Source organism: Aulostomus chinensis, chromosome 19, assembly GCF_037954235.1.
Source record: "Aulostomus chinensis isolate RoL2024-O1b breed Wild chromosome 19, RoL_Achi_v1.0, whole genome shotgun sequence".
Classification (NCBI taxonomy): domain Eukaryota; kingdom Metazoa; phylum Chordata; class Actinopteri; order Syngnathiformes; family Aulostomidae; genus Aulostomus; species Aulostomus chinensis.
In genome coordinates, this window is record NC_141338.1 from 23,964,127 (window position 1) to 23,978,641 (window position 14,515).

Consider the following 14,515-nt stretch of genomic DNA (forward strand, 5'->3'; position numbering starts at 1 on the left):
GTTAGCACTGTGGCCTCACAGCAAGAAGGTTCCGGGTTCGAGTCCCGGCTCGGGCACGGGATCTTTCTGTGTGGAGTTTGCATGTTCTGCGTGGGTTCTCTCCGGGTACTCCGGCCAAAAACATGCAATTGGGGACTAGGCTGATTAAACCGTAGGTATGAATGTGGGTGTGAATGGTTGTTCGTCTCTCTATGTTGGCCCTGCGATGGACTGGTGACCTGTCCAGGGTGAACCCCACCTCTCGCCCGTTGACGCTGGGATAGGTTCCAGCCCCCCCGCGACCCTTAATGTGTCGGAATAAGTGGAAGATGACGATGGATGGACAAACACTTCTGAGGAACCATCAAAGGAAATAAACTATGTAACACAAGTTCCCATTGAAAAAGGCAAGGATGAACTACAGCCCTGTGACAGCATTTCAAATGTAACCAGGAGATCGCGCTCACATTATTCCTCATCGTCAGCCTCACACTCATCTGCTCGCTTAAAAACGGAAACAAACCTTGCAATTTTGGCAGCAAAACAAAAGGCATTAAAGGAAAAACATGCATTGGATGAAGAGGAGTTAAAGTTACGTAAAAGAAGAGAACAGCTTTTATTGGAGAATGAGGAAATGGAAATGGAAATGGAAATGGCAAGACTGAGTGTTATAAAATCACAAGGCAGTGTTGGCAGTAAATCAAAGTCAAAGGTTGTGGATGGGATGAACTCATACTATGAAAGGACACGCTCAAGACAACAACAACTTAATGTCGATGCCACTGAATTTGTCCCATCACTACCGGTCAAACTAAAGCCCAATGCCATCGAAACCACACAGACTGCTGTGAAGCCTAAAGCCACTCTCTTACCTGACATAAATCCTCTCCCAGGTCCTTCTTACATGCTCCAACATTATCTAATGGCTCCTGAAGATCCTGTGACTAATGTTACACAAATTGATGCATCACAAAATGAAAGTGTGTTGGACATAATGCGAAAACAAAATGAAATCACAACACTTTTAATGCAACATCAATGCCCATCAGCACTGCCAAAAAGGGAAATTCCCATTTTCAATGGTAACCCACTCGAATACCATTCATTTATTAAAGCTTTTGAAAATGGAGTTGAGCAGAACAGCAATAACAACTGTGACAGACTCTATTTCCTTGAACAGTACACCAAAGGGCATGCAAAAGAGCTAGTGAGGAGCTGTCAGCACATGGAATTGGACAGAGGATATGTGAAGGCGAAGGCTCTGTTGAAAGAGCACTATGGCAATGAGCAAAAGGTGGCAGCAGCATACATGGAGAGAGCTTTGTCATGGCCCACTATTAAAACAGAGGATGTGAAGGCCCTCCAAGAGTACAGCATCTTTCTGCGTGGATGCTGCAACGCTATGGAGGATGTGCAGTATTTAAATGATCTGGACACACCCACAAACATGGTGGAAATACTCAAAAAACTGCCGTACAAGCTCCGAGACCACTGGCGGTGCCAAGCATGTGACCTGCAGGAGAGGTACAACAGAAGAGCAAGGTTTATGGACATTACCAACTTTGTCGAAAAACAGGTGAAAATCTTGACAGACCCTGTGTTTGGAAACATTCAGGACGCTGCTACATCAACCAAACAAATGAAATCCAAACCTCACCCTCGCTCCAGCATCAGAGGAACTAGCTTCGCTACCACAGTGAATCGTGTGGAGAGAACATCTCAACCTGTGAATAAAGAAACCAAAATAAAACCACCAGCCAAGAAGATCTGTCCCTGCTACACTGGAGGACACACATTGGATGTGTGTGCACAGTTGGAAAAAATGGCACACAAAGAGAAAATTGACTTCCTGAAGGAAAATGGTGCTTGTTTTAGCTGCTTGTGTATAGGACACATCAGTAAAAATTGCCAAAGGAGAATTTTCTGCTCAAAGACACCCAACTGTGCTCCATAAGGACAGTGTGGCAACGGCAGAACCGGCTGAGAGAAGCATTCAGGTTACAGTGGACGACACCTTGGTTTCCAGTGGGCTTACAGGGGCTGGTGAGATGGATTGCAAGCTTCCAATTGTGCCAATCCAAGTGAAGGCGAAGAAGGGAAATAAAATCATTCTTACATATGTCTTTTTGGACCAGGGAAGTACTGCAGTCTTCTGTACTAAGAGTCTGATGCAGAAGCTCAATTTATCCAGGAAGAGAGCCAACATTCTTCTCAGGACCATGGGACAGGAGAGGATGGTCAGCAGTTACATCGTGCCAGAGCTGGAGGTGGCTGCACTTGGAGATGACAGCTTCATTGAGTTGCCTAGAGCGTACACTCAGTTGTCGATGCCAGTCCACAAAGCAAATATACCCACAAATAAGGATCTGACAAGGTGGCCATATTTAAAACACATCTCCTTACCACAGATTGAGGCTGGAATTGAGTTGCTGATTGGAACGAATGTCCCACGAGCCATGGAACTGCTGGAAGTCATCCACAGTGAATATAATGGACCCTACGCTATAAGGACGGTGCTGGGCTGGACAGTCAATGGACCACTGACAGGAAATGGTGGAGGGGCAGCCAGTAACTGTGAACCGTGTGTCCATTGTAAATTTGGATGAACTGTGGCAACAGCAATTTAAGATGGACTTTCCAGAATCTGCTGTGGAGGAACAAGTGGGTCTGTCCAGGGAAGACCTGAGGTTCATGGACATGGTTACAAAGTCAGCCAAACACATCAGTGGTCACAACCAGATCTCCTTGCCTTTGAAAAATTCCAACATCAACATGCCAAATAACAGGAAAGTAGTGGAACAGCGTCAACACCATCTGAAGAGGAGACTCCAGAGGGATCAAGAATTTTACAAGGAATATAACACCTTTATTAATGACCTACTTGGTAAAGGCTATGCTGAAAGAGTTCCTGATGCAGAGCTGGAAAGACGTGGTGGCAGGGTCTGGTACATACCACACCATGGTGTCTACCACCCGACAAAGGGAAAACTCAGAGTTGTGTTTGATTGTGGTGCCAGTTACAAAGGACAATCTCTGAATGAAGAGTTGCTGCAAGGGCCTGATCTAACCAGCTCATTAATTGGAGTTGTGACCAGGTTTAGGAGGGAACCTGTGGTCATAATGGGTGATATAGAAGCTATGTTTCACCAAGTGCAAGTACCCCCCGATGATGCTGATCTACTGTGATTCCTCTGGTGGCCACAAGGAGACTTGAACCAAGCATCATCTGAATACAGGATGAAGGTACGTCTTTTTGGGGCTACATCCTCCCCTAGCTGTGCCAACTACGCCCTCAGGAAATGTGCTGAGGATTTTGGACATGAGCATAAGAAGGAGACAGTGGACAAGCTGCAGCATTGCTTTTATGTGGATGATTGTTTGGTGGCAGTTGCAACAGAAGAGGAAGCGCTGACCCTCTGTCATGAGCTCATGTCTCTGTGTGCTAAAGGGGGATTCTGTTTGACTAAGTGGCACAGTAACAGATCGGAAGTGCTCAAGGCTATCCCAGAACCCTGCAGAGCTAAAGGTGTGGGGCAGTTGGACCTGGACCAGGAATGTGTGCCTATTGAAAGAGTGCTGGGTGTAGAGTGGTGCGTTAAATCAGATACCTTCAAATTCAAAATTGTATGGAAGGACAGACCACTCAACCGTAGAGGCATCCTTTCAATTGTAAGCTCTATTTATGACCCTCTTGGCATGTTAAGTCCCCTTGTGTTGACAGCAAAAAGGATCTTGAGGGATTTGTGCAGAAGAGGAGTTGGTTGGGATGAGCACATACCGGAGACTGTCTCCAAAGAGTGGCTTAAGTGGGTGCAAGGGCTCCATCTACTGGACAACTTTGAGCTACCCAGATGTCTAAAACCAATGGAGTTTGGAGATGTTATTACTGCACAGTTGCACCATTTCTGCGATGCCTCTGAGGAAGGCTATGGTACTGTGACTTACCTGCTGTTACAAAATGAGCACCTCCAAATGCACAGTGCTTTTATCATGGGAAAGGCTCGTGTTGCCCCACTGAAGACAGTTACAATTCCAAGAATGGAACTGATTGCTGCAACAATGGCCAGTCGCATGGATCTCCTGTGGAAGAAAGAGCTACACATGAGTCTCCAGGAATCTGTGTTTTGGACTGATAGTGCTTCTGTGTTGAAATACCTTAACAATGAAAGTTCCCGATTTAAAGTGTTTTTTGTTAATCGTGTTTCAGAGATATTAAAATCATCTCACCCTGCTCAGTGGAGGTATGTGAATACAGCTTTAAATACAGCAGACACAGCATGAAGAGGGGTCAAAGTGGAAGCATTTTTGAGGGACAGACTCTGGTTAACGGGACCTCCGTTTCTTTGTCAGCCTGAAACAGAATGGCCTGTGAACCCTGAGCCTGTGAGACATCTTTCCCAGGATGATCCAGAGGTCAAGAAAGGTGTTGGTGTCAATACTGTACAAATTGGAGAGGATCCCACTACTCACCTAATCTATTATTATTCCTTGTGGGTCCGACTGAAGAAAGCTGTGGCATGGTGGCTGAAATATAAGGAATGGTTGTGGTCTTGTGTCAGTAAGAGAAAAGGGATAAAAGCCAATCAGAATGAAGAGAGCATGCTGCAGCAGAGAATGCGGGAGGAGGAAAGGAGCACAGGTGTCCTGGGAGCTCTTATAGCGGAGGACATTAAAAGGGCTGAGCTGGCAATAATTCAGTTTTGCTAGAGGAGAAAATTTTCTGAGGAGCTCTTGTGTCTGGAAAAAGGACAAAATGTCAAGAGAATTAGTCACCTGTACAAGTTGTGTCCAAGGCTGGAGGATGGAGTCTTGCGTGTGGGAGGACGGCTTAGTAAAGCAGCACTGCCTTTGGAGTCGAAGCATCCTATCATTCTGTCAAAAGACTTTCATATTTCTACCTTGCTGCTGAGAAATATACACCAAGAGGTAGGACACAGCGGCCACAACCACATGTTGTCCAAGCTCAGGGAGAAATACTGGATGACAGGCGTAAGCACTGCCATTAGGAAAGTTCTGTCTAGGTGTACCATCTGCAGAAGACTCAATGCCACTCCAGTTTACCAGCAGATGGCAGACTTGCCCACAGACCGACTCAAGCCTGATGAACCTCAGTTCACTTGTGTGGGGGTTGACTACTTTGGACCCATTGAAGTCAGGAGCAGGAGGAGTAATGTGAAGAGGTATGGTGTCCTATTTACCTGTCTTGCATTGAGAGCTATTCACATTGAGGTGGCATCTTCTCTGGATACCGACTCCTTCATAAATGCACTGAGGCATTTTATATATAAGAAGAGGACAGGTTCATGAGCTGCGCTCTGACAATGGAACAAATTTTGTGGGAGCAGAACGTGAGCTAAAGGCAGCAATTGCATAGTGGAACCAGGCACAGGTGCACGATGTGTTACTCCAAAAGGGCATCAAATGGACGTTCAACCCCCCTGCTGGATCACATCATGGAGGAGTGTGGGAAAGGCTGATCAGATCAGTGAGGAAAGTCTTGAACTCCACCCTCAAGGTACAATGCTTGGATGAGGAGGGACTCCACACGGTTCTCTGTGAAGTGGAAGCCATTATTAACAGCAGGCCCATCACTAAGGCCTCCACTGATCCTAATGATCTGGAAGCACTGACACCGAACCACCTGTTACTGCTTAAAAGCCAGCCTTCATTACCACCTGGAGAGTTCCAAGCAGGAGACCTGTACACACAGAGCAGATGGAGACAAGTTCAGTACATATCTGATCTGTTCTGGAAGCGTTGGACAAGGGAGTACCTGCCTCTGTTACAGGAACGACAGAGATGGATTGGAGTCCAGAGAAACCTTGTCGCAGGAGATCTAGATTTGCTTATAGACAGTACCGCACCTCGTAATTCCTGGGTTATGGGACGTGTCTTGCAAACCTTTCCAGATCGCAAGGGATTTGTTTGTCAAGTTCGGATTAAGACAAGAACGAGTTGCTTGGACAGACCCATATCCAAGGTGTGTTTGTTGCTGGAGAACGAGGAGGCAGCATGAGGACATTGCTGACCTCCATGAGGATTTGTGTTTTTTTCGGACGTGGTCTGGACTTTGTACTAGCTAATCAGAAAGACGATCAGAAAAGGGAATATTCTGCTAACTGGTTTATTCATGGACTTGAGTGATCTATTAGGTATTTTTGCATTGTTTTGAGATTGATATGATGCTTTATTATGTCTCCTTTTGTGCTTTGAAATGTGAATTATTATGTGAGACCTAATAATTAGGGGCTGGTGTGTAGAAGACATACAGTCAAAGAAGGAGGGGCATGGTGTGCTTGAGTGTGTGTGTGTTGCATAGGGGTTGGTTCACGGGGGAGTAGGCGTGTGTGCGTGCAGAGGTGCGAGTGCGTAAAGGTGGGCACTCACCGGGAACACAGATGAGAGAGAGTCAGGGTTGGGTAGTAGCCGTAGTTTTTGTTGACCGCGACCCACTCATTCATTCATCACCCTTTTTCCTGATTAATCCACTGTTTTCATTTTTTCATGAATCCATCCTTGATGCGCTGTGATGGCTCTGTGCAGGTTCTTTTATAATAAATGCACCAAAACGCCTTTGGATCTCAGCGTTTCTGTCAGCTTGGCCTCTGGGAGCGCGTCATAAATCTACGAAGATGAGGACCCAACCTCCCATTCTCAGCGGCTAAAAGGATCGTGCAGGAAGCCGCAATAGTATGGTTGCCAAGTGAGGGGGCCACTAGGCCTGCTGAGAGACCACTGGGAGAACCCAACTGCAGCTGGAGAGAATGTGGTTACGTATGTTGTGAAAATGAGAGAGACTGGAACAAATGAATGTGCTGGCACAGCAGAACATGAGGACTGCACAAACCAATCAGAAGACCTGGTATGACAAAAAGGCCAGGGAGAGAGTTTTTCAACAAGGACAGCAGGTGTTGCTGTTGCTTCCTTCGAGTGACAGTAAGCTGCTGGCCAAGTGGCAGGGGCCCTACCAAGTCACAAAACAGCTGGGAAGGGTAACCTATCAACTATACATGCCTGACAGGAAGAAGAAACATCAAATCTTTCATGTGAACCTTTTGAAGGATTTCCAGGTCCCACTACAGCAGCCTGTCCAGCAGTCATCACATGAACAGCCAGTCAAGGAACAGTTCTTTGTTCGTGTGGTCGAAGATGAAGAAGAGGTTGAGCAGTTCTTTCCAATAAACATTACAGAGCCAGCCTCAGTATCTCTATCCCATCTTGAGCTCTCCCAGCCGGAGGATATAAGACCTCCCCTGGAGCCAGAGTTGTTTCAAGAGAAATCAGGTTTCACAACTCTGGTACAGCACAAAGTACATCTGAAAGATAATGCTACACCTCACAGGAAGTGCTACAGAATTCCTGAACGGTTGGTGCCACTGCTCAAGAAGGAGGTTGAGCTGATGTTGGAGCAAGGAGTTATTGAAACATCAACAAGTGAATGGTGCAGTCCAATTGTTCTGGTCCCCAAAAAGGATGGGTCTCTGAGGTTTTGCATTGACCTCAGGTATCTGAATGCTGTCTCCAAATTTGACCTTTATCCCTTGCCCCGCATTGATGAGCTGTTGGAGAGAGTGGGGGGAAGCAAGTTCATCACAACTCTTGACCTGAGCAAAGGTTACTGGCAGCTGGCCCTGGCACGGGAGGCGAAGGAACTGACAGCCTTCAAAACACTGCTCGGATTGTTTCAGTTCAAGGTGATGCCCTTTGGCCTCCAGGGGGCGCCAGCAACATTCCAGCGACTCATGGATCAAGTCTTGAGAGAGGTATCAGAGTTTGCTGCAGCATACCTGGACGATGTGGTCATGTTTGGCTCACCTGCGACACATTCTCCATCTGATCAAGTCAGCTGGCCTCACCATCAACCCTCACAAGTGTATGCTGGCTCAGAGGCAGGTGGAGTACCTGGGTTATGTGGTGGGGCATGGAGTGGTCAAGCCTCAGATGGCGAAAGTGGAGGCAATTCATGCATGCCCAGTGCCCACAACCAAGAGGAAAGTGCATGCTTTTGTGGGACTGATGGGGTGGTACAGCAAGTTTATTCCCCATTTTGCAGATAGAGCAGCACCTCCTACTGATCTGACAAAAAATGCTGCCCCGAATAAGGTCAGATGGAGTGAGGACTGTAACAGGGCCTTCAATGACTTTAAGGCAGCCATCACCAGTGACTCAGTTCTTCACAGTCCTGTCTTCACACAGCCATTCATACTGCAGACAGATGCCTCTGGAGTCAGCCTAGGGGCGGTGCTTCTGCAGGAGGTGGATGGAGAGAGGCGTCCAGTGGTTTTCCTCAGCCGAAAGCTTCGGGACAGGGAGACAAGGTACTCCACAGTGGAGAAAGAGTGCCTCGCAATGAAGTGGGCTGTGGAGTCATTGTGATACTATCTCTTGGGCCGTCACTTTGTCCTGGAGACGGATCATCGAGCACTCAAGTGGCTCCACCAGATGAAAGACTCAAACATGCGCATTGCAAGATGGTACCTCTTCTTGCAACCCTATGACTTTACAGTATGGTATCGGGCGGGGAGGTCTAACCTGGTGGCTGATTGTTTATCCCGCATGTATGAGGATTGAAGTACTGTAGTCTTGGGAGAGGGATGGAGGAATGTAATGGAGACCAGGGGTTCCATTACCTAAATGAATAATTGAATGTTGTATTTGTGTTGATATGAGCAGTACATAGAATAATAGGCACACATGTTGGTGATGACGTTTATTGAAGTTACAAACATTACAAATATTTTAGGTGCCATGTGGAAGTTCCGGGGGGGGGGGGGGCTGGGAAGCACAGGGGGACTGGCCATCCTGCCTGTGTAAAAATAAAACCCAGTGTCAGTCAGTGGTAGTCACTGTGCAAGGCATGGTACAGTATTTTGTGTTTGTTTCATCTGTGTGTTTTAAGTCATTTAATTCGTGTGTGGCAGTTTCAGTGAGTAATGGCAGTACTCACCTTTTCCTGGCAAAAGGGTGAGACTGGCCAAAAGAAGCTCTTTAAGAGCTCTAGGAGCAAACTATTAATCCTACAGTAGGGGGGAAGGACAGGCACCGGCAATGTTCATGTAGAAGGCAATGCATGTGGATGTATTATTGAGTCAACGTAGTAATTTATATGTATGTAAATATTTATTCGAGTTGTTCTATTGAGATGGTGGGTTTTATGCTAATGTTTATGGAGGAATATGGTTGTGGTCTCACCTACACATGGTGGGCTGGTCTGTCTAATTTCCTGCTGCTGGACGGTATAAAACGCAGCCAGGTTTTTGTTTTTTAATGCAAGTGGAGTGTTGGTGTCTTTTGCAAAGGAAAATAAATGTCACTGTGGTGTTTGCAAATTTTACTTCCGTCTCAGGCCTCATTCTTAAAAAAAACTTAAAGCCACTGCCGGCCAATCCGACGCAGTGCAACAACGGCTGGAAGTATACTTGTGTACAGTTTTTATTGATATGTGCCCACCAATCACAGCTGTCTGTGGGCAGCTGCCGCTCTATTAGGAACTGTTGAGGCGTACACGAACCACGTGACCGCTCAAGCGGCGACGTCAGAGCGTGTTGCAACTCTATGGCTCCGGTGTGAGTGTGCTGTCAGTTCATTGGTCACACTTGAGGAGAGGCCTGAGAACAAGTTTACCGTAAATTTTCATACAAAGCGTAAAAATTCCGTTGAAATTTTTACCGGCTGTTTTTGTTTGTCACGGTAATACAAAGTGCATCCCTTTACAGCTCAACGGGACGGGTAGTTTTGTTACTATACATAAGACGATTCCGTTTTTCGAGGTACGGTTGGCAACCCGATCATGTGTTGCCAGACACAATGATGTTGTCTCATTCGCTGCCATTAGTTGTGAGCGCCTGTGTGACTGACTTGCGTTGAGATGACCCTGTGCGTCACATGCTGCAGCTAATAGAGTGGCGAGCTCCAAAATGGCGTGCATGTTGAAATGAAATGGTCCTCACAACCATCAACCAAATGTGGAAGCTCTGCGCCTGTGTATTATTTAGAATTTTAATTATTTGATGCCCGCGCTGCCGACACACCGCACATCACCAACATGACGCACCGTGCGCTGCCTGACACCGCTGTCCTCAGTGCAAATGACAATCAAGTATAGTTGCCATTACTGGAGAAAGACGACGCACCAGCGCGCTTTACTGGGAGAACTCGGAAGCGCAAGCGTAGCCAGGCGTCGTTGAGATGAAGAAGTAGCTGCGGTTTGGAGGTAACACGGTCGACTGGTAAAAAACCTGCTCACACCGGAGGGTTGAACTGACCGTTCAGCGACTTACCGACTCGATAGAAAAGAATCCTCGGACACATACGACCTGCCAACAACACAAATCGAGGTCAGTGTTAAGGCAACTGGTGTAATCAATGTACTGCTCATAGTAAGGAATAAATAGCACCTACTTTACTGCCACACACACACACTCTCTCTCTCTCCCTCTCCTCTATTCTGTTTCCATTCACTCATGAAGCGAATTAAAGCGAAAACCAATTAATATAAAAATTAAAGCCCAAGGTGAAAAAGGGCTCAGTTCTGGCTTTACTAGCAAAGGGATTCAGTGAGCATCAGGTGGATTCATTCTTCGACGGTGGTTCTGAAGAACAAGGTCAAGCAGCAGACTCGGGACAGCAAAGCCACACAGCAACATCAGCAGACACAAAACAACTTCATTGGACTTCATTTAAACACTTTCTCTGGTCTCCTATGGGATACACACCAGAAAGTGTTATTTTAACACTTGTATGTACATTTCAGAAGTCAATGCTGCTGCTTTTGCGGTGTAATGACCAGCAGAGGGCGAACGCAGCCCTACAATTACCAGAATGGCCATCAGTTCATTCGAATGTCACTTAGCAACCGTAGGATGACATCACGTGACCTACAAAAAGAATGGTAAATGGCAGGTGGGGTGAAGTTCATGGCGAGAATGGGCCAGGATGAGGTTTGAAAAAGAAAAAGCCCATAAGGATTGGGCCAGAGAGGACTGGAGTAAGGTCATCTTCCCTGGTGAGTCCAAATTTCAGCTTTACCCAACACCTGGTCCTCTAATGGTTAGAGACCTGGAGAGGCCTACAGGCCACAATGTCTCACCCCCACTTTAAAATTAGGCCGATGATCAGTGATAATCTGGGGGTGCTTCAGCAAGGCTGGTATCGGGCAGATTTGGCTTTATAAAGGACGCATGAATCAAGCCACATACAAGATTATCCTGGAAGAAAACACACCTCCTGCTGCTCTAAAAATGTTCCCCAACTCTGAGGGTTGTTTTTTTTCCAGCAGGATAATGCTCCATGCTACCCAACTAGTACAATCAAGGTGTGAAGGACCACCAGATCAAGAGCCTGTCATGGCCAGCACAGGCTCCAGACCTGAACCCTGTTGAAAACTTCTGAAATGTGATCAAGAGGAAGATGGACGGTCACAAGCCATCAAACATAGCTCAGCTGCTTGATTCATTGCACCAGGAGTGGTATAAAGTCCCCAAAGACTAATAAGAGACTGGTGGATAGCATGCCACAACGGATGAAAGCTGTGACTGAAAGTTGGGTTATTCCACCTGATATTGATTTCTGAAGTCTTCCTAAGTGAAACATGAGTATTATGTTGTTTAAAAGTGAGCATGAACTTGTTTTCTTTGCTTAATTTGAGGTCTGAAAACATTGCATCTTTCTTGTTATTATGACCGTTAGAGCCACAAGATGACACACACACACACACACACACACACACACAAGTACCATGTACTTCCCTCCTGCCCCCAGCCTTTATGATTGTGGTAAATGGCAGCAAGCTGCCCAAGTGCGTTCTATTGTTTGACCACATGCTTCTGCCCTAACACAATCACTGTCTGGGTGCCATTGGAAAGTTGTCCAGCAGAGGTGCCTCATACGGTGGGATTCCCCCTCATGAAACAACAGGAGGAAAAAGAAATAGAAAAAGAAATATCTTCTTTATTTTGTATCATTAGGGTGTGTGTGTGTGCGCGCGCATGTGTCTGTAGGTGCTCATCTGCCATGTCTCAATGTGACACTAGTCTGTTCTCACAGGTTTGGCCAATGCTGTACTGCAGTACTCGTGGTGGTGTCCATGGATGGGACTTCCGGGATGTGCTCTTTTCAGGTTATGCTCCAGATGGTGGGATGTTTATGCCGGAGAGTTTGCCTGTGCTCAGCCTAAACACCCTGAAGTGTTGGACGGAGCTCCCCTTCACCAAATTGGTGGTTGAAGTTGCCTCACTGTTCATTCCTACTATGCTGATTCCAAGAGAGGACCTGGAGGGTGAGCTGTGAAAAATGTCTCTATCAAGATAAAAAAAAAAAAACGATAAATTATCTGTTTTCTTTGGTTTTGAATAATTTTCCATGGTGGTGTTTCTAAGGTGTTGTGGGCCCAGCACGATACCTCCAGTTTTGTCAGAATTTAGTATTAAGATATTATGACTCCTTCATGTTTTTATGTCCTTTAGACAGGCATCCAGTTTAGTCAGCAGACTAGTCCAGGGTACCTGTCTCATCAGATCAGGTGGTCCTCAGGTGTTTGGGCCCAGCACAATAACTTCAGTTTATCAGAGTTTAATAAAGGAAATGATGGTCCTCCATGTTTTCTGTCCTTCAGACAGGCCTCCAGTTTAGTCAGCTGGTTTGTTCCATGTGGATCATTGATGAGTTCAGCTGAGTGTCGTCTGCATAGCAGTGAACATTAATGGAGTGTTTCCTGATCATGTGACCTAGAGGAAGCAGGTATAGGGTGAAGAGGACTGGTCCAAGCACAGACCCTTGTGGAACACCAGAACTGACTGTAGTGGTCTCAGAGGGGTTATCATTAGTTAGTACTAACTGAGATGACCTAGTAAATATGACCTGAACCAGTTTAGTTTGGTTCCTTTAATACCAGTGACAGGTTCCAGTCTCTGTAGAAGGATATGGTGGTCAATGGTATCAGAGCTGCACTGAGATCTAATCAGACCAGCACAGAGACCAGTCCCTCATCTGGTACCAGTAGGAGGTCACTGGTACCTTTGACTAGTTCTGTTTCTGTGCTAGGATGAACCTGGAACCTGACTGAATCCTCCAATCAGCTGTTGCTGTGGAGAAGTCACAGAGCTGTTTAGCAGCTGCTTTCTCCAGAACCTTGGAGAGAAAAGGAAGATGTGATGTTGGTCTGTAGTTGGTAGAACTTCTGGATCCAGGGTTGTTTTTTTTGTGAAGGGGTTTAGTTACTGCTACTTTAATGGACTGTATTAACTGTCATGGAAGTAGTGAAGAGCAGGACCCGAATGCAGAGGTGAAGTAGGACACGTAGAACTCAAAAAACTTGTAATAAACAAAATTGAACACACAGGCGAGAGCAACAAGTGAGGTAAAGGACATGATGACAGAAGTAAAGGGACATGAGGATCTGACAAAGAACTGACAGACAACCACACTTAAATATCCACGCCACTAATGAGGCAATAAGAAACAGATGGGAGAAAACATGGGCAGGGAAGGAGCAGATTGGGCAAGAAACTTTAGGAGCCTGGCTGTAGCTGACAAGGATCGATGAACTGACGAGACAGGTGATTACATAAAAAAGGCAGGAAACTGACAGACAGGAAATATCATAGGAGACTAAGGCACTGGAGGAGCTTTCAAAATATAAAAAGGAATTGACTAGAGTTAATTAAAACAGGACAAACACAAACTAGACACAAATGAAAAATAGGAAAATTAAAAATGAGTTCAAAACTAGATGTCAACAACTAAATACACACGGCCCAAACGGGACTATGACATTAACCTTACGAAAGAGGCCCTGTCCACAGGTGTGGTCTTACAATATTATACGTTTATTATTCAATATAAAGAAAAACACGGAACAGCAAAATACTTTAAATACTGTGAAAACCTCTTTCATTGCAACAGAACTTTCCCTGTCCTAGCTTTGATGGATGCAGCCCTGTCTGGATTCTCTGTGCCTGAGGTTGTTCGAATTGTTCAGCTGAAAGATGGTCTTTCAGTGCTGGAGCTCTTCCATGGAAGCACCTTTGCCTTTAAGGACCTGGCTATGACCTGCACTGTGCGCCTTCTTGACTACTTCCTGCAGAGGGAGAATCGCAGAGCCACCGTTCTTGTAGGTAAGAGCAAAACTGCTGTATCATGCAATGTAGCCAAACTCCATAATTATTTATGAAAAACAAATTGACTGTAACGCATCTTGTACTTACCCACATTGCATTTATTTAATTGGTGCACATATGTGGGGAATTGGAGGGCCAAGTTTTCTATTTTTGTAGTGTTTTGTGTCTTTGTCGTCATATGTTTTTAATTTGTGAAGCACTTTGTGAGTGATTGATGACAGTCAGCTACTTTAACAAGTAATTGCTGTTTATGATTTACACCAAATAGATGAAAACAGACTCTCCTGAGTTGTTTTTGATTCTGACTCTTGGACAGATGGAAGAACAGTCAAATTCACCCAAGACTGATGCATCTCTGAACATCTTTAACTGAATCGCATTCATCTCATGTCCTACATCGTGTCGCTTTGATAACTTGT

General features: G+C 45.7%; 1 protein-coding gene across 5 annotated transcripts in view; it reads left to right on the forward strand.

Moving 5' to 3' along the window:
* The first annotated feature begins 9,566 nt into the window (after positions 1-9,566).
* The window catches only part of thnsl2 (threonine synthase-like 2), an 11,404-nt gene continuing 6,455 nt past the window's right edge, over positions 9,567-14,515 (forward strand). Inside the window, exons 1-3 of one of the 5 annotated variants that reach the window (XM_086187068.1) lie at positions 9,567-10,316; positions 12,025-12,256; positions 13,899-14,093. In XM_086187068.1, coding sequence (XP_086043194.1) covers positions 12,034-12,256; positions 13,899-14,093 — 418 coding nt within the window. In that variant the 5' untranslated portion in view covers positions 9,567-10,316; positions 12,025-12,033. Of the gene's footprint in view, positions 10,317-12,024; positions 12,257-13,467; positions 13,536-13,881; positions 14,094-14,515 lie in introns of those variants that run through there. The other 4 variants (XM_086187069.1, XM_086187070.1, XM_086187072.1 and 1 more) reach the window with 4 other exon arrangements.